This window comes from Oculina patagonica, chromosome 4, assembly GCF_052425735.1.
Source record: "Oculina patagonica isolate OP01 chromosome 4, crgOcupat, whole genome shotgun sequence".
NCBI classification, from domain to species: Eukaryota; Metazoa; Cnidaria; class Anthozoa; order Scleractinia; family Oculinidae; genus Oculina; species Oculina patagonica.
In genome coordinates, this window is record NC_135761.1 from 3,054,296 (window position 1) to 3,078,869 (window position 24,574).

General features: G+C 37.6%; 2 protein-coding genes across 2 annotated transcripts; one reads left to right on the top strand and one right to left on the bottom strand.

Annotated features, from left to right (window-relative positions):
• Nucleotides 1-2,057: 2,057 nt before the first annotated feature.
• On the bottom strand, nt 2,058-3,251 carry LOC144648095 (sphingosine 1-phosphate receptor 1-like). Its single transcript, XM_078507729.1, has one exon. The coding sequence runs from the start codon at nt 3,249-3,251 to the stop codon at nt 2,157-2,159; it is 1,095 nt and encodes a 364-aa protein (XP_078363855.1). The 3' UTR covers nt 2,058-2,156.
• A 9,739-nt stretch (nt 3,252-12,990) lies between these two features.
• LOC144649146 (aurora kinase C-like) lies at nt 12,991-24,452 on the top strand. Its single transcript, XM_078508602.1, has 12 exons — nt 12,991-13,098; nt 13,484-13,857; nt 13,970-14,019; nt 15,346-15,407; nt 19,295-19,374; nt 19,824-19,962; nt 20,613-20,708; nt 21,109-21,161; nt 21,548-21,620; nt 22,177-22,278; nt 22,599-22,655; nt 23,472-24,452. The coding sequence occupies exons 1-12, from the start codon at nt 13,096-13,098 to the stop codon at nt 23,616-23,618; spliced, it is 1,236 nt and encodes a 411-aa protein (XP_078364728.1). The 5' UTR covers nt 12,991-13,095; the 3' UTR covers nt 23,619-24,452.
• The last annotated feature ends 122 nt before the right edge of the window (nt 24,453-24,574 follow it).

Here is a 24,574-nt window from a genome sequence, read left to right on the forward strand (position 1 = left end):
AACGTCATGTGCAACCAGGCGGAACATCCGTGACGTCATTGTTTGAATGTTTGCAATTTTGAATTCACCCAATAAACAAACACTCTAAATAGAAAGAACATTGAAAAAAAAATTGTAATTATTTCGAAGTTATAAGTTGCTGTATAGTAGTAAATAGGTTCAAATGTGACAAACGTGTTGCATGTGTACTTCTAGGTTTTAAGCTAGGATTAGGTTTTTTTCCTTTTCAATGGTATTCAACTGGTAAGAATCACTCATTGGTTTTCGAAATCTTCTAACCTGTAACGAACCTTTTGTAGATAAACTTAAGCAAACATTGTAAATGTTTAAAAAATAAATAATAATGCGTGTTCGTTTTCGCTTGAAAGTGGCCTGAGATTCAATGCAGTGAAAATCTAATGTCGTTAATTTACCTGACCTTGTGCATAGAATGCGCTGGTAAAGGGGCAGGTATCACCAAGACTTAGTGCAATTTAAAAATACCATGAGGGTGTTGAGATGAATTGTAAATCCACTGAAAGTGGCCTGGCCTTGCTTAAACGTACTTTACAAGTCCTGAAAATTGTTGAAACGTGGTTTGGGTATAGACTTGCAGGAAAGAAGTGACCTAAAACTTGAAAACGTAGGCCCGACTTGGCAGAACATATCTTAAAAACCATTGATTGTGGTTTATTTACATCTTGAAGAATGATTTCATGCCTTTCTTTTGTTTTTTAAAGGTAATTTTGCTTAACAGTGAGTGCATCCTCGTAATTCTAGAATGTTTTACCCTTTCTCAAAACCTTGATTGGAAAGCGTGCGCAGAGAATTAAAGGCGAGTTTTCAATTGACATAAGCACAAGAATTAGCGTAAGACACCTCGCATAAGCGAATAAACTGAAGAACAACGAACATTCGTTTTTCCTGTGCCATAGAAATAAGCACAAAAAGAACAAACAGTTCTGTTTTTCTTGCGCTGCTTATGCTTGTGCCATGTGAGGACAGCATAAGAAAAGTGAGTGTGTTCGTTCATCTTGTGCTACTTCGTATGCTTTTGCTTGTGCTTAGCTGTGCAAAATCGGCTTGTTGGTAGACAATAAATAGAGCCGAGCCCCATCAAGTGGTTCAAACAATGCTGTAAATAACGAATTTTATTAGAAATTGATTGGCAAGAAACTACAAGCTTGATTTTGTGCAAAATTCCACGGAAATCTTCAAATCTGATGCAGGGGAACTTTATGAACTCTTTTAAGGTAAAAGATTGATCTTCCCCATGATCTTGGACAGCAACAACAATATTGATACAGTGCATTATGAGACGCGGTCGCCTAATGGTTGGCATATTAGACTCTGGTTCGAGCCCTGGCCAGTGTCACTGCTTTGTGTTCTTGAGCAAGTCACATACCCTTTCATATACAATTTCTGACAGAAAAGTAAACCCTTTCATTTAGAATCGATAGAAAATGGTTTCCCTTTCACCACCTACAGAAGGGATACTGCATATCTTCTCGCTTGAAAGACCCTTAACAATGCTTAAATGAATCGACCGTTCGATGAATTGCTGACAGTTTTTCATACCTTTGATATACTCCAATTTGTGAAATCGTTACCCTTTTACAGCCTGAAAATGGAACCCATTTTTGTGCGGAGCCTCCCCGTTTAGTCCACATTAAGGAGTACACCTCACCCCCCTCCCACTTTTAAAGATGATTTTCTTTTAGAACACCTTCCATGAGTTCGGGGTGTCGTGGGTTCGAATCCCGCTCGGGGCATTTGATATTTTTCAGCATTTTTTCTGTTTATATAGATAGGCATACAATGTAATGTCAACATAACTGTTTTAGCCCCAAAGTGCCAAATTAGCCCCAATAGCCCAAAAGCTAATTTGGCCCTTTTGAGGGCCATTTTGAAAATTTGGTGCAAAACGGCCCCTACAAAAACCATTTTCGACCCCATAAAAAACCAATTAAACCTTTACTGAAAAACAATTCAGCCGACCTCTCTGATGATGAACAAAGTTGATTTATATATGTAAGATGTAGTTTATTCAAAAATGTTAAGCGCGGGTTTACTGATATTACAGTTATAACTTGTCTTACAACGATTCTATCTAAATATTTCATTTTTGTTAATGTTGCTCCTGTTTTTGTTGTTGTTGTCGATGCTGCTGTTGCTTCTTAAGTCGCCGTTGTTTGTTCGTTGTTGTTGTCGTTTCGATTTCCTTGCTCGTCGTTTTGAGCTCCTTCGCTGTCTTGTCTTGCTTCAAGCGGTGCCTCATTGTTTGATGTTCCAAACATTCGTCTTTCAAACTGTTCAGCTTGTACATAGTTTTTTCTAAGCAATATTTCAATAAACGCGACACGAAACTGCCTCATTCTAACACAGTAGATAATACGGTTCATAAAAGAGTTAAGAATTGTTAAAACGGACGCAGTATAAAAACTAATATACGCCATATTTACACTGGTGATGTTTGATGTTACAAGAAGTATTCGAACAACAAACAGTGGAGAATAACTCAAAAGCAAAATGAAAATTACACTTGTTGTTATTTTCAAAGCTTTCTTCTCTTTAAGAAATTTCTGTCTGGCTTCCAATGACATTTGCTGTGCAGCGATTTGTCGTTCGTGGCGACGAGTCTCGGCATAAACTAGAGCCTGACAGAGTGTTATGATGGCTAAAACAACGGCGAAAATAATATTATGAATTGTCAAATAAATTTCATTGTCAGTGATGACCGAAGGAATGGTTAAAACCACAACTGTAATCCACGCTGCCGCCGATGAAGCGAATATTCGGGCTTTGGTGACCATGGTTGTGTAGGCGAACGAGTGTTTTATGGCTAAATACCGCTCACCGCTCATTAATAAGACCAGGTGAAAACCTGACGCTGAACATAACAGTCTCAGTACGTTTCTTGTTAGGTGATCCGACAGGAAGCAATATTTTTTGGACGTATCGCCTTGCAGAGTTAATATTCTGGTCGCAATAAACATGGGTTGGGCGATTCCTCCAATTAAGGCATCCGTGACCGCTAAACAGCCAAGCACAATGTTGGAGTTGGTTTTTAGTTGATGTTTGGTTTTCACAGCGACAATCACCAACACGTTAAGCAAAATGGCGAAAGGACAAGTTATTATGCTTACAACTATTAAAAAGACAAGCACCGCGTTAGCTTCTGTAGTAGTATTATCAAGTTTTCCTCCCAGAAAATGATACATTTCGCATTCAGTTGGTATCATCCCACTGAGCGAAGTCGCGCTTGAATTCATAGCTTCTCTACTTCGATCGAACGACTTTCTTCTTTCTTCTATAAGTCTTCGTTAACCAGCTAAGTGTGATGTTCTGATCTTGTGCCGTGGTATTCCGCTTTTTATTTCATTCAAACACAATCAAATTGTTTTGTTTTTCACCTGTCCTGAGCTTATGTGAAATTACCAATCTTTTGTTGAATAGTTCGGAAGCTCTTTTATTTTCTTGGTCTGTTGAACTCGTCAGAAATCGCAAAATGAAGGAAACAAACTAGACTGAAAATGGTCTCAATACATGTTAATCGCATTGATTTGTGAAACAGAAAACAAGCCTGCAACGGCCTGAACGGCCGTTAAGCTTTCCCACCATCCAATAACTCCCTATATTTTAGCTTTTTTTGTAAAAAAAACATCAATTAATTTTTTTTTATTTAAAATCACGGGTAACCCAAGCCCGATAAATGAAAATTTGTACTATGTTATTGCGAAATAGTCGAAATGTAAAGATTTGTATCTAAAAAAATTGTTGCATTCTAAGGGCAAAAAAATCAAGAAGTTTGAAAAATAAAAAAGCTTACCTCAGTTGCCTGTCAATTCTTTTCCCGGCGTAGTTTCTTAGGTGTGGTTCAGTTTAAGTTTCATCGCTTTGCTTTTTTTCATTTTTTTAATTATATTGTAATACGCAACTGAAAATTTTTAAATTGATAATTGCGCAATATAAGTTAATTTATTATTATTATTATTATTATTATTATTATTATTATTATTATTATTATTATTATTATTATTATTATTATTATTATTATTATTATTATTATTATGTTCTTTACGTAATGTTTGCTTAAAGTCCTTAGCGCCGAGACCAAACCATGGTCCTGGGGCACTAAAGGGTAGCCAGTTTTTAGCTCGACAACACCCTCCTCAAAATATGCGCTGTACCGAGCAAGGTTATCTTCTGTAGTTCACTGATGCTTATTTGGCCGGGGATTCTTCCAATATAACTCTCTAGTCCCTTTTTGATAGCTCCAAGTGCTCCAATGATAACTGGTATCGTTTCCGTTCTCATGCCCCACATTCGGCTTGTTTCGATTTCCAAGTCCTTATATTTGGATAGTTTTTCAGTGACTTTCACGGATGTGTTTCTGTCTGATGGTACTGCCATGTCAATAAATTTACAGGTTTTCGTTTTGTGGTCTTTAATCACTATATTTATATTTATATTTATTATTATTATTATTATTATTATTATTATTATTTTCGATATCAGTACAAATCCTTATATTTGGACTGTTACCTAAACCCGAAAAATTCTTGTCCTGGCAGAAACTTCGCGTTCTGTTTACATTTTACTTGAATCGTGAAAGAAACCTTTGGAAATAATTATCCCTTTTTTTGTCAGTCAAGCAGAAACTTTGTTCCTAGGTGTGGAAAATTTATTTCGTTGAACACAGTTCACAGTACAGTTGTTTTTTCCTGTTCTGAGCTTATGTGAAATTACCAATCTTTTCCTAAATAGCTTTAAGAAGTTCTTTTATTTTCTTGGTCTGGTGAACTCGTTAGAAATTGTTAAAATGATCAAATCTAGACACTAAAAGCGGACTCAATACATGTTAATTGCAGTGATTCAGTGAAATACGAAACAAGCCTGCAACGGACGTCCGCTTTCCCACACCCAATAAACATTTACATTTTAGATTTTTCAATATTATCATTAACGAGCTGTTTTTATTTTCTTACTTTCTTCACATACTCATATAGGGATTGGGTTAACTTTGTATAAAATCGAAAAATCCTTGTTCTGACAAAAACCCTGCGCTCTGTTTATATTTTACTGGGATCGTGCAAGAAACCATCCGTTTTTTGGTCAGCCGAGCTTGTTCTTTAAGCCTGGTTTTCACTAGCGACGCAAGCACAAGCGCGATCACGCAAAAACGGGACAAATTTTGAAGCACAAGCACAAACATTCAAATGCAATGCGCTTGTGCTTTTGCTTGAGCCGAAGCCGTTTACACGGAGATATAAGACCTGTTATCCTTGCGCTTGTGCTTGCGTCGCTAGTGAAAACCAGGCAGTTTAGTGTGGATTGACATGTTTTCGTTTGAACACAATTTAGGAGTTCTTTTGTTCTTCACCTCTCCTGAGCTTATGAAAAAATTGCCAACCTTTTGCTGAATAGCGTTAGGAAGTTCTTTTATTTTCTTGGTCTGTTGAACTCGTTAGAAGAAAATGAAGGAAACAAAACTCGACACTTTCAGCGATCCCAATACAAATTGCAGTGATTGGTGAAATACGAAACAAGCCTGCAACGGACGTTAAGCTTTCCCACACCCAATAACCACCTATTTTTTTTTGCTTTTTTAAACTCGATATATGAGTATCTGTACTATGTCGTAACAGTCGAAATGTAAATATTTGTGGAGAAATGGTTGTATTCTAAGGGCGGAAAAAAAATGAATGAGTTTGAAATTAAAAATACCTTATTATTGGAAATTAACGATGCATGTTAGTCATGTTATAAACGCGAATTTCAAAAATTCGCGTTAAATAATTAACGTCATTGTTTATTTAACTCACACTGTTTTACCGCATCGTTTATTTTATTTTTTTAGTTTCGTAACGTTTGTTATCTCCAAAGATAAATGGAGAAAACGGTCACGTCTTTTACTTTCTTGTGTTAAATGTCCATCGCGTTTCTGTCTTCCCATTAACCGGTATTCTGTTGTTGGACGTTGTGTTGTCTTGTGAAAAGCTTTGATGATGATGATGACCACACGGAAATTCGCGTTGATTAAATGCATGTAAACATAACTTTTCAAAAATTCGCGTTAATTTTATTAGTGAATACGCGTAGATTTCGTTCGCGTTGTTAAAACGCTTCGTTATATTCCTATAATACGGTAGCTTACCTTACCTCTGTTGTCTCTCAATTTTTTTCCCGGCTGTTCAAATATTAATATATCGAGCTTAGGGCCTCTTCACATGAGCCCTGTTTTCATAGCTTTATCGACCCTTGTAACTTTACTTATGAAGCTAATTCTAAAGTGGAAATAGATACAAGGCAAAATTATGCCATTTTGACCGCCCAGTTATGAAAGGGAAGCTATTTTCTCAAAAAAACATTGCGTCCCGGCGTTCGGGCTGAAGTGTTCATATGGGAAAATTTCTTCTGGTTGTCGATATCACGGTTGCAGAAACCGAGATATTGGTAATCGGGCTGACCCGCCTTCTCATGTGATTTTTCAATATTATCTTTAACGAGCTGTTTTTATTTTCTTTCTTTCTTCACATAATCAGATCGGAATTGGGTTAACTTTGTATAAAATCGAAAAATCCTTGTTCTGACAAAAACTCTGCGTTCTGTTTATATTCTACTTTGATCGTGCAAGAAACCTTTGGTAGTAAATTAATCCGTTTTTTGGTCAGCCGAGCTTTTTCTTTGGTGTGGATTTTTTTCGTTTGAACACAATAAGGAGTTGTTTTGTTTTTTACCTCTCCAGAGCTTATGAAAAATTACCAACCTCTTACTGAATAGCGTTAGGAAGTTTTTTTTATTTTCTTGGTCTGATGAATTCGCTAGAAGTTGCGAAAATGAAGGAAACAAAACTCGACACTTCTACGATCCCAATACATGTTAATTGCAGTGATTGGTGAAATACGAAACAAGCCTGCAACGGACGTTAAGTTTCCCACACACAATAACCACCTATATTGTGAAGAAGTTATTCAACATGACACGAGCGTGGGACAAAGAAAAAATCTGAGTCCCCGACGGGAATCGAATCCATGGCCTCCCAGATACCGGTTGGGCGCTCTAACCAACTGAGCTACGAGAGACTCGTTGTGAGCTGGGCCATTTACTCGGTTGATATATGACACGCGTCTTGCATACTGCTAGGATCAGCAATGTCACAACGAGTCTCTCGTAGCTCAGTTGGTTAGAGCGCCCAACCGGTATCTGGGAGGCCATGGGTTCGATTCCCGTCAGGGACTCAGATTTTTTCTTTGTCCCACGCTCGTGTCATGTTGAATAATTTCTTCACTATTTATCACCGAGTTTGAAATTTACCATCTTTATTATTTACTACACATTTGATGATTTCGACTTTGCTGATCCTAGCAGTATGCAGGACGCGTGTCATATATCAACCTAGTAAATGGCCCAGCTCACAACGAGTCTCTCGTAGCTCAGTTGGTTAGAGCGCCCAACCGGTATCTGGGAGGCCATAGGTTCGATTCCCGTCGGGGACTCAGATTTTTTCTTTGTCCCACGCTCGTGTCATGTTGAATAATTTCTTCACTATTTATCACCGAGCTTGAAATTTACCATCTTTATTATTTATTAGGTGAAAAAAGTTTTTGGTGTTGACTGAGATTTCCCCTTTTTCTTGTACAATTTGTTGGTGATGGGACAATGGGAGGAAGGTAAAATGTTTGTAAGAATAATTTAACAACATTGATTGCGAATAAACTGTGAACAATAACTTTATTAATTCCAAGAAAGAATGACAATTGCTTGTCTTTGAATGTGTGTTATGTGTAACACACAAGTATGAAAGTAACGACACAGTTCAAAGTTCAAACTTAAGCTCAGCTGTGGCACTGTTCCTTTAAGGTTACAGACAACATTATTTTATATTTGAAACAGCAACATGTGAATTCCATAGAAAGCACTCTTAACTTGAAACAGCAATATATTGAAGTCTGAATTAATATTGCAGAATTTGCTTTCAACTAAAAATACTTACTGCCTGGATAATTACATTGTCACAGCAAGTTCCTGGTGTTGACATTTGCTGAATGTAGTCTTGCCAACTATTGTCAGAAACGCTCTCAACATAAGATTCTGGATGATTATTCAAGTGCCTAATACCAGCAGCACGAATTTGAAAATGCAACTCTGCAGTTCCATACAGTTGGTGTGAAACTGATCTAAAAAAAAACAGTCTCCACTCCCACCAACATCATAAGGCATTAAATTTATTAATGAAAGTCTCTCATTAAGAGATACCCAAGGCAAATTACAACTGTCATTTGCAGGAAGCATACCTCCTTTTAAATTTGAAATTTGGAAAATATGACCAAAAGCGCTATTGTGACTGAAGTCAGACTTTGTTTGAAGCATGTCAATTGATAACTCTTTCTGTTTACCAGTGCAATACTTGTATCTTTTTTTAACTTTCTGTTTGTTTGTGAAAAAAACATATTTACTGTAAAAATGTTCAGAGTTACACAAAATAAACCATTTCTTGTAATTGCTACAAAAATTTCTAATAAGTGAGGAGCTTGGGAAATTATGTTTCAGTAATTTTTTAATTCTACTTCTGTATTTCTTTCTTCTAAGCAATTTAGTAACTACGAACAGAAATTCGAGATGGTTATCTGTCTCGTTTCCTGTTGCTTTTTGCTTTTTTCACAGCCTGAGATTTCTCAGCAGAACAACTCCTATCGCCATTCTTTCCAGCTACAACACGGACATCTCTTTCATATCTCTTTATAAGCTTACTATCATAATTATTGTGGGTATCATTTATCGAAGTCTGGACAGAACTCTGTGCACGACGTGATTTGGTCACGTTATACAAAAGAATGCTTCCGGTGCCGCATTTACTCGACTGAACAATGGTTCGGTTGTATTCGATCGCTTCATATGACTGAACAATGGTTCGGTTGTATTCGATCGCTTCATCTGCTCTGATGTCGTCTACACCGTGCAAATGTTTAACGCAAATGCGAGCCTCATCACTCGATAACGCCGTGTTCTGATCACAAGTAATGATCAAGTGGCTTAACAGCCGCCGAGCTACATAACTCGGAAAGTTTGTTATTTGATCACAAGCCGTGATCAAGTGGCACAATGGCCGCTGAGCTATACAACTCAAAACATTTGCTATTTGACCACAAGCAACGGTCAGTTTTGGTCGCAGTTCAGTGACCAAAGACGACAGAAGAGGCGATTCTTGTACGAGAACGAAAGTAAACAGTTTTACTAAGTACACAATCTAGCGACCAAACGAAATGTTCTAGCGAATTCGTGAAGCACGTGTGCAGAACAGCGACCAAAGACGACAAAAGGGACGATTCAATGCGAAAACGAGACTAAAATATCGTCGCACCAGTTTCCCGGCCGAGACTTGCCCCTGCAAAAATCAATCGGGGCGGCCAATTTGGAGTCCATACACCTGCGCGCGCATTACGACTCGATTCATTCCGCATAACAGTGCACAGGCCTACCAACTCAAAAGACAGAGGACGCAAAACAGAATTAGGCTTGCGCTCTCCTTCGTCGAACACAATAAGGTACCTTATTATAGGAAATTAACGATACATGTCATGTACCTTAATTTACGTCATTGTTGATTAAAATCACACTTTTTTACAGCATTAGTATTTTAAGACACATTTATTTCCAGCAAAGTTATGTTTAAACGTCATCTACTTATCCGTGAAAGCTACAGGAATAACAGAGGCAGTGGAAAGTGCCAGGACGGGGTGTATTCCATCCCTGAACCCATTGATTGAAAACTAATCGCTATTTAGTCTGTATAAATAACTTTGTAGTGTATATGGTTTATCAAAATTAAACCTCAAGTTCTTTTGTTGGTCGTTGTTGTTTCTTCTTTTGACTAGCGCAGGTTGCTATAAAAATTACTACACATCAAATTCGCGTTAATTAACTGCATCTAAGCACACACCACTTGAGAATTCGCGTTAATTACATGTATGCGAACATGAAATTTCGACAATTCGCGTTAATTTTATTACGCGTACATTTTTTTCGCGTTGTTAAAATGTTTCGTTATATTCCTATAATAAGGTAGCTTGCCTCGCCTCAGTTGGCTCTCAATTTTTCCCGGCTGATCAAATATTAATATATCGAGCTTAGATTACCTTTGTTTAAAACCGAAAAATCCTTTTCTGACAAAAACTCTGCGTTCTGTTTATATTTTACTGGGATCGTGCAAGAAACCTTTGGAAGTAAATTAATCCGTTTTTTGGACAGCTGAGCTTGTTCTCCGGTGTGGATTTTTTTTCATTTAGTTGTTTTGTTTTTCACCTGTTCTGAGTTTATGTGAAATTACCAGCCTTTTGCTGAATAGCGTTAGGAAGTTCTTTTATTTTCTTGGTCTGTTGAGCAGAAGTTGCGAAAATGAACGAAACAAAACTCAACACTTCTAGCGATCCCAATACATGTTTTAAAATCGCATGATTGGTGGAATACGAAACAAGCCCGCAACGGACGTTAAGCTTTCCCACATCCAATTACCACCTATGTTCTAGCTTTTTTAAAAGAATAACAGTAGAATCCCGGTAATTCGAACTCGGATAACTCGAAGACCCCGCTAACTTGTGCAAAAAAAAAAAAAGCGTTCGAAATCAATAAATCCGTTTTTTGGCTAGTTGAATAAAAAACTTTGTTCCCCAGTGTGAAATTTTTATTTCGCTGTTCTTTTTAATTTCGCTTCCCAACCCGTTGATGTAAAAACTGACGTATAATGCCTTGAACTAACCTGGTAAACCCCCCAGGAGGGATTTCAAGTGACGGAGATGGTCAAATGGGGGCAAAAATCAAGACCCCCAAAACACATCCTTCCAACTTCCAACTTAACCCCTCAAAAATCTACAGGAAAACACGTTTGTTTGTACTATATTCGCAGGACTACGCAGCTAAGGCACTACCACGAATCTTTAGATTGTTTTTAATACCCCAAAACATCCCTACCTAAATAAAAAAATCCCGGAATCGAAAATTTCAAACCCCAAAAATCCTTTGATCATATCATTCCCGTCACTTGAAATCCCGAGTAGCCCCCCGGGAGGGGGTAAAACCACCCGCCCAAGACTCAAGAAAAGAACGGCATGAGTTTTTATCGAATTTCCTGAGGGATGGACCATTAGAAAAGTGATGGGGGGGGGGGGGGAGGGGAATTTTCAGCTTGCACGATTTTTTTTTACGCCCATTGCTTGTGCAGGAATTTTTTTTTCGGGTGTAACCCTCTGCTCGAATTTTTTTTAGGCAATTTTTTTAGACAAATGCCATGCATTCTTACTTTATACCATGTTTTTGACAAATGTTGCTATGTTGATTCCCCAAAAATGTTGTCATTCTTCGATGTAATCCTATTGGGACTGGGGGTGCCCTGGAGCAATTTGAAAGGTGGCAGCTAGAGTAAGCCCACCAAAACCGATGTTATGATCTCAAGCCATGTAGGTGGGTCCGGGGGCATGCTCCCCCGGGAAATTTTTATATTTTGGCCTTCTGAAATCGCTAGAAATACATCTAAAACCATGACTGCTCACGTCAAGAAATTCATCAATTTATACTGATGAATACCACTGGGGATTTTCTTGTAACTATATCAGTTTAAAGTCACTGAGATGACCCACTCCCTATGTGCATATAAAATCTACATAACCCTCCTTCTACTCTGGCCTATCCCCACCCCCTCTACTTATTGACCAGTCTCTTAAAGACCATTTTTGTTCATTATATTTTTTTAAAAAAATATTAAGAATTGCTAAAATCAAATGGCTAGTAATGTTATTTTATATCATGTTATACTGATTGTTTTTTTCACCTTATACGCTTGTCAACAGCAGTTTATATCGTATGGCTTACAAATGTCGATGTAAAAGTTTTTATACAATAGCCAAAAGGCAAGACTTGAAAGTGAATTTTCTATAGCCATCTGCATATGGGAAGAAAAGTTTTGCTTGTCGAGAGGCCAGGCTGAATGCAATTTGCTATGAAACTAGAAGTGGAGCGCTGGAGGCGCTAGTCTGTAGGAGGGTCTGGGGGCATGCTCCCCCAGAAAATTTAAAAATTGCTATTTTTAGCATTCTCCCGGATATATTTCGCCGGAAACTTGTTCTTGTCAAATGTAAAAAGACAGGTGTTTTTATTGCTTAATTTTCAAAGTTGGGTCGCAAAGCACGTTGTGGCCCAACGAATAAACCACAAAACGCTTTATGGATTAACAGATATGCTGGAAAGCGTTTAATAACAAAATCATTTTTCTTCAAAACTAATTGACCTATTGGCTCGTGATTATTGGGTTTATTACCAGTCACGAGTACAAAACAAAATACCAAGTTGTACTAGGGTAAAATCAGGCCACGACACGTTTGCTTGTCGTTTTTGTTGCTTACATAAAATGTGGGGTTGGTTTGTTAGTGTGATGATGTTCATACATATAACAAGCTCCCCCGAAAAATTTTAAATTTTTAGAGCATTAAAAACGCTATTTTAGGGAATTCTGGAGGACATTTTCTGTCATTACAACACTGAATGGTGTTTTTTATAATAATTCCTTGACATTTTACCTAAAAGGTTAAATCTCCTTCTGCAAGATTTTTTTTCAGTCTCGGCTTGCAAGAATTTTTTTTTTTGGGCATTTTGGCTTGCATGAATTTTTTTTTGGTTTTTTCCCCACCCCCCCCCCCCCTATCACTTTTCTATTGGTCCGTCCCTGATAAAATGGGATTCGAGGGACCAGAAATGCCTAGAAAAGATTAGCGTCCGTCTTAATTCTTTCATATAAATCCTTTCAGCCTTTTTAATACTTAGGAGTCAGCCCAAATAAATATACTGTACACTGTAAAGGCACCGAAATTTATCACGTGGGCTCGTGGTTGGTAAATTCACTCGGACTGTCCTGGGAACGAAGGTGTCATTCCTAATTTGGAAAACACTTTGAATTTCTACCAATCAAATGTCCGCATCAAGCTAACGAACGAAATTCGAAGTTGCTTATCTGGCGTTTTAATTTTCGAAGTACGCCATGTTTTTGTAGAAGGTTACAGTCTCAGAGAATTAGAAGTGAATTCAGTTTTCTTGGTAAAGGAAAGCTTTGGATCAGTAGAAAGGATGGTAAGTTTTTTAAGATTTTCAGTAATTTATAGTGCATGTGAGCGATAAACGAAGGAAAATCAAATGATACGATCTCGATTTCATCTAGTAAACCGCTTCGTGGACAATTTCAAGGAAAACTTGTACTCGTTCACCTTATTTTTTAACTTTAATCTTCCAATCTTTTCATTTCCTATTTCAGAAGCGAAATAAAGTTTCTTTGGATAATACTAATAGAAGAACAAGCTTAATTTAATGTGAAATATGGCTGTATGAAACGTTGAACGCGGCCGCCATTAGAATTCGAACACGTTTTTGTCCGATTGTACTAAACAGTAAAGCTGAAAGGCACGATTACATTTACAGGCTAAATTTGATGAAATTGTTAATATTTTATTGTAACCAGGATATTCCTAAAGCTTACGGAGTCAACAGCAATGCGAATCCACAAAGAGTTGCCCTGAAAGAAACACAAGACTTGAAAGTAAGACTTCAGGAATGTCTTCAACTATCGGGTACGAACAACTACGCTAATCGTCAACATGCACAAGGACACAATATTATGGCTAACGGTCCACAAAAGCCTACTTCTGCGACTCAATTGTACCCCAAGAAGGACTTGCAAGGTAGCATACCAGGCGGAAAACATGAACACTGTTCTGGGCAGAGACAAAATTTTATGTCAGCTCAACGAACGGATAACCACTCGTCGGTAGAACCAAAGGGTGAGAATAAAGAAAACAAAGAAAATAAAGAGAAGGGCAAATCGAAGGACGCTAGGTAAGTCACTCGGCATTCATTTTTAACGCATCGTTCCTCTGCTTTTGTTGTTTGATTATATTTTTCATATTCTGTGCATCACTTGAAATATAAAATTACTTTTAATTAATAGAACATGTTGGTCACTGGATGACTTTGATATTGGCAAACCTCTTGGAAAAGGTTAGTTTCAAGTTTTTGTCTTACAAATGTTCATTTATCAGATAGCTAAGATACCTCAAGTCAGAATTAGTGTCCACTTTTAGGTCAACCGCCCACAAGGGAAACTAGCTGAGCTATTCGCCTCACGTGCCCGTTTCCTCAGCCATTTACTCACTGCACATTTCACCGCAGACATTGAGGCAAGTGCTTAGCAAGTTTTTTTTTTTGGAAGCCGCCATGTTGAATCACATGAGCATTCTGCGTGTGTTTATTGGTCAGTTGATATTTCTGGCTGAGCAAGTTGCTCACGTCGCCCGCACATGTTGAGATACACGATAGATATTTTCCTCAAGGCCTCGAGAGGTAAAATGCTCACAAAAAATGTCTGCACACAAGAGAAATCTGCTGAGCAAACGGGCACGTGAAGCCTGCCGCACACTAGAGCAACTAGCTGAGCTAACCGCCTCGCGTGCCCGTTTGCTCAGCAGATTTCTCTCGTGTGCGGACATTTTTCGTGAGAATTTTGCCTCGCGAGGCCTTGAGGAAAATATCTATCGTGTTTGATATTTTTTGCCTCCAGAGGCAAAATCCTCAACGTGTGCGGGCGACATGAGAAACTTGCTCAGCCAGATATATCAACTGACCAATAAACACATGCAGAATGCTCACGTGATTCAACATGGGGGTGACGGCTTCCGAATCAAACTTGCTAAGCACTTTCCTTACTGTCTGCGGTGAAATGTGCAGTTAATAAATGGCTGAGCAAACGGGCACGTGAGTCGAATAGCTCAGCTGGTTGCTCTAGTGTGCGGCAGGCTTGAGGCGGTCAGCTCAGCTAGATGCTCTAGCGTGCGGCCCGCTTTGGGAGGTTAAAACTGTGTTGTTTGAGGTGTGTTTGGCTGGAACCATTGCTGAATGTCCAATCAGGAAAAGTGGACACTTACTTGGCCCATATATATATTGACCTCAACCACATACACTGTACACAGTGTAAACACTCTTGGAAAAATTATTTGCAGGGAGCCCAAAGGCTCTTATGTAAGAAATCATGGGTGCCCAGCTTTTAGAAGCTTTTATGAGAGCAAAGTTATACAAGTTGCCCAGGGGTCCAGGGGTACCTGCCTACAGGAGGTTCGATGATGAAATCAGCCCAACACTAGAGGTGAAAATCTGTGCAGCAGTCACCCATTTTTTTGCGAATAGGTCAGCTTGTGTGTTGGAGTCCTGTCTATCAGATTGCCATTCACACATGCCGATTTGCTTCTCAATTTGTTGCGGCTTACATGTCCAATCATGTAAATTGGCCTTTGGACTGATTTTGTTATTGTGATGTCATGTTTTATGTAGGAAAGTTTGGAAATGTTTACCTTGCAAGAGAAAAGAAGAGCAAATACATTGTGGCCCTAAAGGTATGACAAAAAACACAACTGACACTGACTGACAAAACTGACAAAACTTTGTGACATAACACTGACAAAACTTTTAAGTGCAAAATTAAAACATGATCAACCAACTTCTCCTCAACGCTCACATAGTTATACAATTGATACTAGTTGGGAGAATTTGGTTCTGTTTAAACTGACTAGCTGCAGTGGTTGGTATGCTTAGTGCACTGGACCCTATACCTGGGTACTGAACCAATGCAAATGATTATTTTGATTTCCGTTTGGTCATGAACTGAATCAGACCAGTCTAAGATGTACCAGTTGACAACTCTATACTCAGGTCTCATGTATTCACACTTTGTTCATAACCCCAGAAGTTTCAAGCAATCATTATATTTTTTTATACAGTCCACCCTTTCCATTCCTCTAGAATCTGGCAGGGTGTTTGTGTTCAGATAAAGTTCTTTAGTCCCCATTAAAATTTTTGTCAATATACAGTGCTCATGAAAGGGCCCATTTAGCAGGTGTTCAGTTGAAGATATAATTCATATGCAACTGTCCAGTGCACAATGTACATGTATATAGTATGCATTCCTGCCTCGTCCCCAGGCGTCCTCGTCCTTGGTCGTGCACGGTTCGCTTGGTGTTGTGGGACTGACGTGCACGGTTCGCTTGGCGTTCTGGGCCTGATGCGGACAGGGAAGCGGACGCCTGGCAGATCCTGTTCAGTTTCTTGGCAAAAATGTTCGGTTTCTCGTCAAAAGGCGTTTTAGCGCTTTTAACAAGTTTAACGGTCAAGAAATTAACACTGGGAGCTACGTGGAAGTTAGTACTGTCAACATGGGGATTTTGACGGCCTTTCGGATCGTTTTCGTTGCTCTATCGAGCCGATTCTTTTCAGCGTTCACTGAGGCTGGTTTCAGCAAAGCGGGGGTCCCCTTGCTTTAATCTAATGTTGGCGGGAAATCTAGCTCAAAATCAGCGATTTATCCGGAGAAATGGTATGAAATCTGAGCAGAAGATTGAACAGAGAAAATCCCACTTTGATTGCGAGAAGATCGTCAATGGCGGAGGGTAAAGAATCTCTGCCGCCGTTAGAAAATTAAATTTCTTTATAAGCTTCGAACTGAGGGTAAGTTTCGCTTCAATCAATGCCAGAGCTGGTTTGTTTCGTTTCTGAGCAGTGCTTAGCTTCCTTACATTTCGGTATACTTTTATTTGTACTTCTTGGCCGTTAAACTTCAGCTATAAAGTCTATAAGCAGCGCTCCAGAGAGAGCCGTTCAAGTGCTAACAAGTGTTTTATCAAATTAATGTTGTCCAACGTAGGAGATCTTATGAGAACATGACACATAAACACTTATAATGTGTGCTGATATTTTATTCTAGCTAGGTTAACCTCATAATTTACCTTTCTTGACAGAAAGTACAATTATTGAAATTTCAACTTTGCGTAGTTCTGTTTATTTCAGCACTTAATGTGTTAGTGACTAGAGGAGGCAGATCCTACTCAAAATTTCTTTTTACTGATTCAAGTGTTAATATCGAAATTACTCTCCGCTGATTAATTTGTGTGTTTCTCGTCACTGTACTGCTTGATAATGCATTGATACTGTAAGGAGAAATAAGGTTTTGGTCACTCTTTTGGAGGATTTAAGCAGGATAAGACTTTGACAAACTTGTAACAAAAAAAAAAATATAGTTTTTTCTAGTTGTAGTGTCACAGGGAGTGTTTTTTAGTAGGTGTTTTTAGAGAATGTGTGGCAAAACTTTATTCCTAAGGGTAACAAAACACTGGACTATGACAGACAGCAAAACTTAAATCATTTTTGTCGGCCCAAGAGTTTATGGCTGAGATAGGAAAATAAATTGAGATGCCAGGCAATTTTACATCAAAGGGTTTGTTACTGACTCTTAAATGCATTTCATGTGAACATGGCAACTCCTGGCTAACCATATTCAATTTGATTAAAATAAATAAACAGGCAAACCTGTAGTTGCCACTTTTTCCCCAGTCTGCTAATAGCCCACTGCCTCTAGCAGTCTTGGAAAACGAAAACAATTAAAACACTTTAAATGTTGAATGTATGCTTTGCCTACCCTGCTGCTTTATACCCATGACAACAGCTGTTGTAAGAGAAAAAGATACCTTTTTACATTTTTAAAAATATTTTTAGTAGTACTGATTTTGCAAAACCATTCAGACATTTCCCTTCAATTTGCAAAAGTTATCTAGCCAGGAGGGTTTTACCTGCATGGCCTTAACCTACTGTGAATTTAAATAAGTTGTGCATGAGATAATCTGAGGATTACTGTTTGTACGACAATTTCCTTGGTGGTGCCCTTCATCTGATTATGATCTAGACATAATAGTTAGCCTTCTCCTGAAAATTAACTTGATTGATTTTCTAAAGTGATTTACTACCCTCTTCAACCCTCCATGTACAGTTCACCCCAGCTCCTTTTGTAATTAGTTAATATCAAGTCAGTGGGAGCATAACAAAGGCCTTTAGACACCAAATTTGCAAGCACAAAGTAAACATTTCTTTTCAGTGGCTAAAAAAGTAAAGAATTTTACAAATACATGTACTATTTTAAATTTGTAAAGAATTACAGGAGAGTGATAAAAAATTAAGAGGGGTTTGTTACTAGAGTTATTTAGAATAGAATGATGGTGGGCCTTGGATGTCCAAAGATGCTAGCCTTGCATATTAATACATAAATATTTATGAGAAAAATTATCTTTCCATTTTTACAAAGCAAGATTTCAAGATGATCTTAAATCATATACCGCACATGAACCATTCTAAAAACTTCATGAAAACAGTGTCATATTCATCAGAAATGCTCTCTGCACCTGCCCCCAAATTAAAAGCCTGCATGGCATGGCATAGGGTACATTCCAAACAATTTAGTTGCCTCAGTTGCATTCACAGCATAAATGGCAGACTCACTGCCACAATGCTTAACAAAAAAAATGTGTATTTATCCTTAATAAATTGTGGTTTAATGGGAAAAAAAGTCACCTACTGGCAATCAATAAAAAAAATTGCATTGAAAAAAATTACAGTTATGATATCAAACATTTTTAATGTAATTTTTATTTTCAATTAATAAAACAACTATCAAAGGTTGTGCTTGATTACTGATAAGCAGATAATTAACATTTTATTGAAGTAAACCAGAGATAGTAGAAATGACATCCCAAAGACAGATGAATTGTTATTTGTATCGATGGATTCATGCTGTTGTTGCATTATCTTTGTCGCGTCTGGCTTAAATGAGCGTCCATGGAATAACTAAAAGGCAACTAACTCTCGGGCTCTACGAAAAAAATTCTACACAAAACAATAATGGAAAGGATAACTAATTTTCTTGTCATTTACACTCGGATTTACAAGACAACTTCGATAAACGGAAATAAGTACCTGTCTCTCTTGGAGTTCGGAAAATGTCATTAGACATTTCAACGTCTCTTTGCCGTAAAGGATTTAAAGCTTTTTTAACTTCACAGAGTGCCTCGTATTCTCCTCCTGGCTCTTCTCAAGCTGAGCTGGGACATGAAGCGTGCGAAAATGGTGGTGAAGTCCGTCGTCTTAGTAAGAATATTTTTCATAAAAGATTGTCCAAGGCGCTCTGTGCTGTAAAAATGCTAAATAGACGGCTCTTTTGCTGTTTTTAATACACATTTCAGGGTTGATGACATTTTGGTCCGCCATATTGAATGCAAGATCTGCCAGGCGCTCCGCGGCTCGCTCCCTAACCATCAAACCCCGCGCTCCCTGTTTTCCCGCCTTACCGCCTCAACGTCCGGCCAATTGGCGCCTGGGGACGAGGCAGGTATGCATTCTATTCTGATTACAAAATCTCTTCATAACACCATCTTTTAAATTTAACTCCTTTGATTTTCAGGTTTTGTTCAAATCACAGCTTGAGAAAAATAATGTGGAACATCAGCTAAGAAGAGAAATTGAAATTCAATCTCATCTCAGGTAAATATTGAATTATAAATACAGAGGACACCTTTGATCTCACTTGCATAAAAAAAAAACACTCTCATACTTTTGTTGCATTGTAAATGGCATTAGGGGAATCTTTCTGTCCAGAACACCCAGTGGGTCCTTGGTCAGAATCACACTCTATTCATCCTTTCTGCTTTCCACTAATTAATATATCTACCCAAGAAATCTTATAAATAAGCTTGCTCTGGGCCATACTGGGACTCGATATTGGTCCTCTGTTTATGGACCTTAATATTCTCCCATTTATAAGACTTACATCATGCACATTTCATCTCTAATTATAAGACTTGGTTATTTTCTCCATGTTTATAGTCATTTCATCAGTCTATCTTGTTTCAATTAATCAGTCTATAGATCTAAGTTTTAATTAACAATAATATTTTTTTCAGGCTATTAATTTCATAAATTTTACCTTATAGGCATCCCCACATTCTGCGACTTTTTGGATATTTCTATGATAAAACCAGAGTATATCTTATTTTGGAGTATGCTCCAAAAGGTGAACTGTATAAAGAGTTGAGCAGAGTCGAGAGATTTGACGAGAAAACTTCATCAAATGTAAGTGCTTCTAATTTTTTAGTTACAATTAGTCTGTTGCAGCTGACGACGGACAAGAATCCCAGAATCCCTTGTAGGGACAGTGTGATTCATTTTTATACCTGAACTAATAATGAGTTTTGATTAATAATAATAATAATAATAATAATAATAATAATAATAATAATAATAATAAAAATAATAATAACGACTTTATTACAGTATATCCATTTGACATGGCTCTTCATCTGTAATACGCTAACTGCAAAAAAAATAATAAATAAATTAAAAAGTTAAATATTAAACAATAAAAAATAAATCTACATTATTTCTCTTTTAACTTGACTTAATAATATTTAAAAGTGTCCTTTGAAAATTTTTGTGTTTTTGCAATTCCGTAAGGTGATGGGCAATTTATTAAAGGTTGACGCTACTTGGTCTTGGAAAGTGTTTGATGTCAGCGGATTTCTAGCGATATTCCTGCACTTGATCGCAGTGTTCTTTCATGTTTAAACCTTTTCACGTCCAGGTACTTAGGCCAATTTGGGTCGTGTAATGCTTTGTGCGTGATCTTCAGAGTATGCTGATGTTGATGTAAATTAATTTTATTAATAATAGACAAATGATATTTAATTCTTTATTAACAATTTCTGTGTTACATTATTTTTCAGTATATTCGTCAACTGGCTCAAGCCTTGAAGTACTGTCATTCAAAGAAAGTGATTCACAGAGACATTAAACCAGAAAACTTGCTCCTTGGACTCAAGGTTTGAGAATACTATCTGACTCTCGTTAATTAGTATTTGGTAAGGGAGTGTACATGTAACACAAGATCAGTATGGGTCAGACTAATCTTAACAAGCTAGTTTCCATGTAAATTGTTTTCTACATACTGTTTGCACAGGACAGGCAGAAAATAAAATCCTTTGGTTGAATCTCAGGAGTTTCTTGAGCCAGGGATGAACTGATCTGCGAAGATACATGTATAGAGATCGAGGTCTGTTTATTCATGCCATGAAATCCAGGAGGCTGAATATTTTTTCAAGGATAGTCAGTGATTGCAGTGCAATTGTTCAGATGGCCTCAAAAAGGTTTAAGAGCAACTGGTCTATCATCACCTCTCATTTTATTATAATTTAGTATTGATTTTTTTGTTTACATTTACAGGGGGATTTAAAAATTGCAGATTTTGGATGGTCAGTTCATGCACCTTCATCAAGGTAAAGTAATATTCCATTTGTGTAGGGTTATAAATTGTGAATAGTAATTTCCTTTGTTCAGTGTTGAAGCCTTGGAAGAGTGGTCTTGACCTAATGATTAGGGCTCGACAAAAAGTTGAATTCTAGTTTCCTTTTGACAAGCAGCTTTCAAATTTTGCTTGCCTCGGGCGTTAGCATGCTTGTCTTAGTTCAGCCCTTGCCTTTCAGGCAGGTAAGAATGGAAAAACATTATTTACTTCCCTGGTTTTACATTCAAGTTGTCCCACGGAACATTCCGCATTCGGATGACCAGAAGGCACTTTTTCCAAGTCCTGATGATTAGTGCATTAGCTTACTCTGCAGCATCGGTTCCAGAGAATCTTACAATAATGCCTTTTGAATTTCAGACGAACAACACTCTGTGGAACATTGGATTACCTTCCACCTGAGATGATTGAAGGAAAAGCACATGATGAAAAGGTGCTGACAGTACTTTACATTTTTGCACTCTTTTAATGTTTCAGTAGAAGCTTCAGCTTGCCCCATGCAACTTCAAAATGACTCTGAGTTTTTGTTTTTTAGTGAAATTTGCCGGTGATAAGCGAAACTTCAGCTGCTGAATAGCCTGTAGCCGGCTCTTAGCTACTTCCCTGAAGTTTTAATTGTATTAAAGTCAACTCTGTTCTCATTCAAGGGATTGCATGAACCAGTTGCAGGGCTTATTTGTGTTCAGGTGCTAAGTGTAAGACGCCATCTAGTTAACATAGTGTGATAGTGGGGCAAAGAAAATGGATTTTCCAGATTGATGTTTGGGAAAGTTAGAGCCATTGCATGCTAGCCTGAAGGCCTTTCCAATAGCCCCCTTCTTCTTCTACAAAAATATCCAAATTTTTTTTGCCAAGGATTAGCCCAACAGGAAATCCACTAGCCCTGTGCTGGTGAAAGCTGAATTATAATGATAATCACTCTGTATCGTCTGTAGAAAATACTCAAATACCATTTCTCACTATTTCTATTTTATTTCTATTTATTATAGGTTGACCTATGGAGTCTGGGAGTGTTGTGTTATGAATTTCTTGTTGGAAAGCCACCATTTGAAGCCGATGGCCACCATGAAACATACCGTAGAATTTCAAGAGTAAGAAAAAAAATTGATAATTAAATATTAAATAATAATTAATAAAATTGATATAAAAAGGCTCTAGAATATATATTGGAGATGCACAAAAAGAACAGAACCAAGAGAAATGGTGGGAAGAAGAAAGAAAGAGTTGCTGGCCAACTGTTCTTTATAAATATGCCTGTTTATCAAGTTAAACTTGTTGAAAATCATATGGCAACTCACTATATCTGCATCAATCAAGTAGCGCAATAACTGATTAAGGCCTATGAAACTCAAGTAGCATGTGTTTCTTATTGTACACTTGCACTATAATGTGCATGCATCTTCTTCCTCAGGTTGACCTCAAGTTTCCAAGTTATGTGTCTGAAGGGGCAAGAGACCTGATTGCAAAGGTAAGGCCACAAATTATTTATTTTTAATTAAATAATGAAATAAAGATAGTCTGTTGCAGGCTTTTAGATGTGGTAAAATGGCTGAAATAAAAACATGTCTGAATGAAAAAAAAAATACTTTGGGAAAGACTACATCGCGTATACATGTGTATTTTATTGATTACGTAATTATTATACCGACACCTGGTTAAAGCTTATGTGGGTTACTACTGCTTCAGGCACACCGTTCTTGTCCCCAGGGCCACTTGTCCCTCCTAGCCGGCAGAGCCTGTGCACGAGAAACAAGTGGCTCTGGGGACACATGATTTGATTACCTGGATTTAACAAAGGGAGTTTCAAATCTAGCCAATCAAACCAACCATTTTAAACTCTCGTATGACAAAGTGATTTTAAAATGGTTCATTTGTCCATGATTGGCTGTTTCCTTTGTTAAAATCCAGCCAATCCCAGAGCCACTTGTTTCATGTACAAAGGCTTTGCCAAGAGGAACAAGTGGCTCTGGGGACACATGATTTGATTACCTGGATTTAACAAAGGGAGTTTCAAATCTAGCCAATCAAATCAACCATTTTAAACTCTCGTATGACAAAGTGATTTTAAAATGGTTCATTTGTCCATGATTGGCTGTTTCCTTTGTTAAAATCCAGCCAATCCCAGAGCCACTTGTTTCTTGTACAAAGGCTTTGCCAAGAGGAACAAGTGGCTCTGGGGACAAGAATGCAGGCATAGTTGTGAAATATCTCATTTCTTTGCACCTGCCCCAGTTTACTTGCAAAATATTGATTGTAAACCCTATCTGCTTTAATTATTCCACAGCTCCTTGTTCATGATCCCAGCAAAAGACTCCCACTCAATGGTGTGCTTGCGCATCCTTGGATTAGGAACAATGCCCACACCCTTGAAACACTGCAGCAGTTACCAACAGACAGTTTATCTACATGTACAGCGACCAAGCACAGTTAAATAGATTGTATAAATTGTTGCAAATAGCAGAATAGGACCAACTAATACTTGTTTAAATAGTGGCAGAAAATGCTGGATTTCCACTTCTATTGAATCAAGGGCACCCGATGTTGAATGACATATCCATTACAGTAAGAGAAAAGTTTAATAAAGTGTGAGTGTCTCTGTAAACAAGTTCAACCAAGGAAAATTAAGAATTTTATGTGCCCTGATAAAATGTAAACAAATTGCCATCAGAAAAAAAAAAACTTTACACCAGTGAGAAAAATCAGTGTCATTCCATCATCAATATGTACATGTACCATAAGCCAAGTCTTAGCGAAATAAGGATGTTAAGAGTAAGTGAGATTTATGAGAAATTTCCTTCCTCTGATAGGTATGTTCAAAAACAGCACATCGAAAATAGACTGTTTATTGCATTTTGTGTACTTATATTCTGGCAATTTCAAACATTCCAGCTAATGTAATTTTGTATAGTAACTTTTTGGTATCCAATGTTTCATGGCAGTCAGACAGGAGGGGGGGGGTGGGAGGGGAAGGGAGGGGGGGGGATAGTAATCATGAAAGGAAACTAGAGTAACTTCAGTAGGATATCTTGTAAAATATCTTTTACTTTTGCTGTAAATTGCTCAGTTACAGTGAAAAAGTGTAATTATGTCTATTGACCAAGCTTTACAAGATTAACAGAACTAGCTAGAGCGTTTATTTTTTGACAAGCAGCCGCAACAATTTTTTGGCAATTCTTTCACATTTGATAACCCGTTTAAATTTGTTAAAAACTATTACTGCCATAAATATTGTGTGTAACTGTAATAAAGGATTATCAAAAATCTACACATGGAAGTGTTGCCTCTTTACAAAATGACTTATTTTCACATACTGTACAAGTATGAACTGATAGATATTTTTTCCGGGTTATAAATCTCTCTATCTTTTTATTGTTTTTTTTTTTTTTT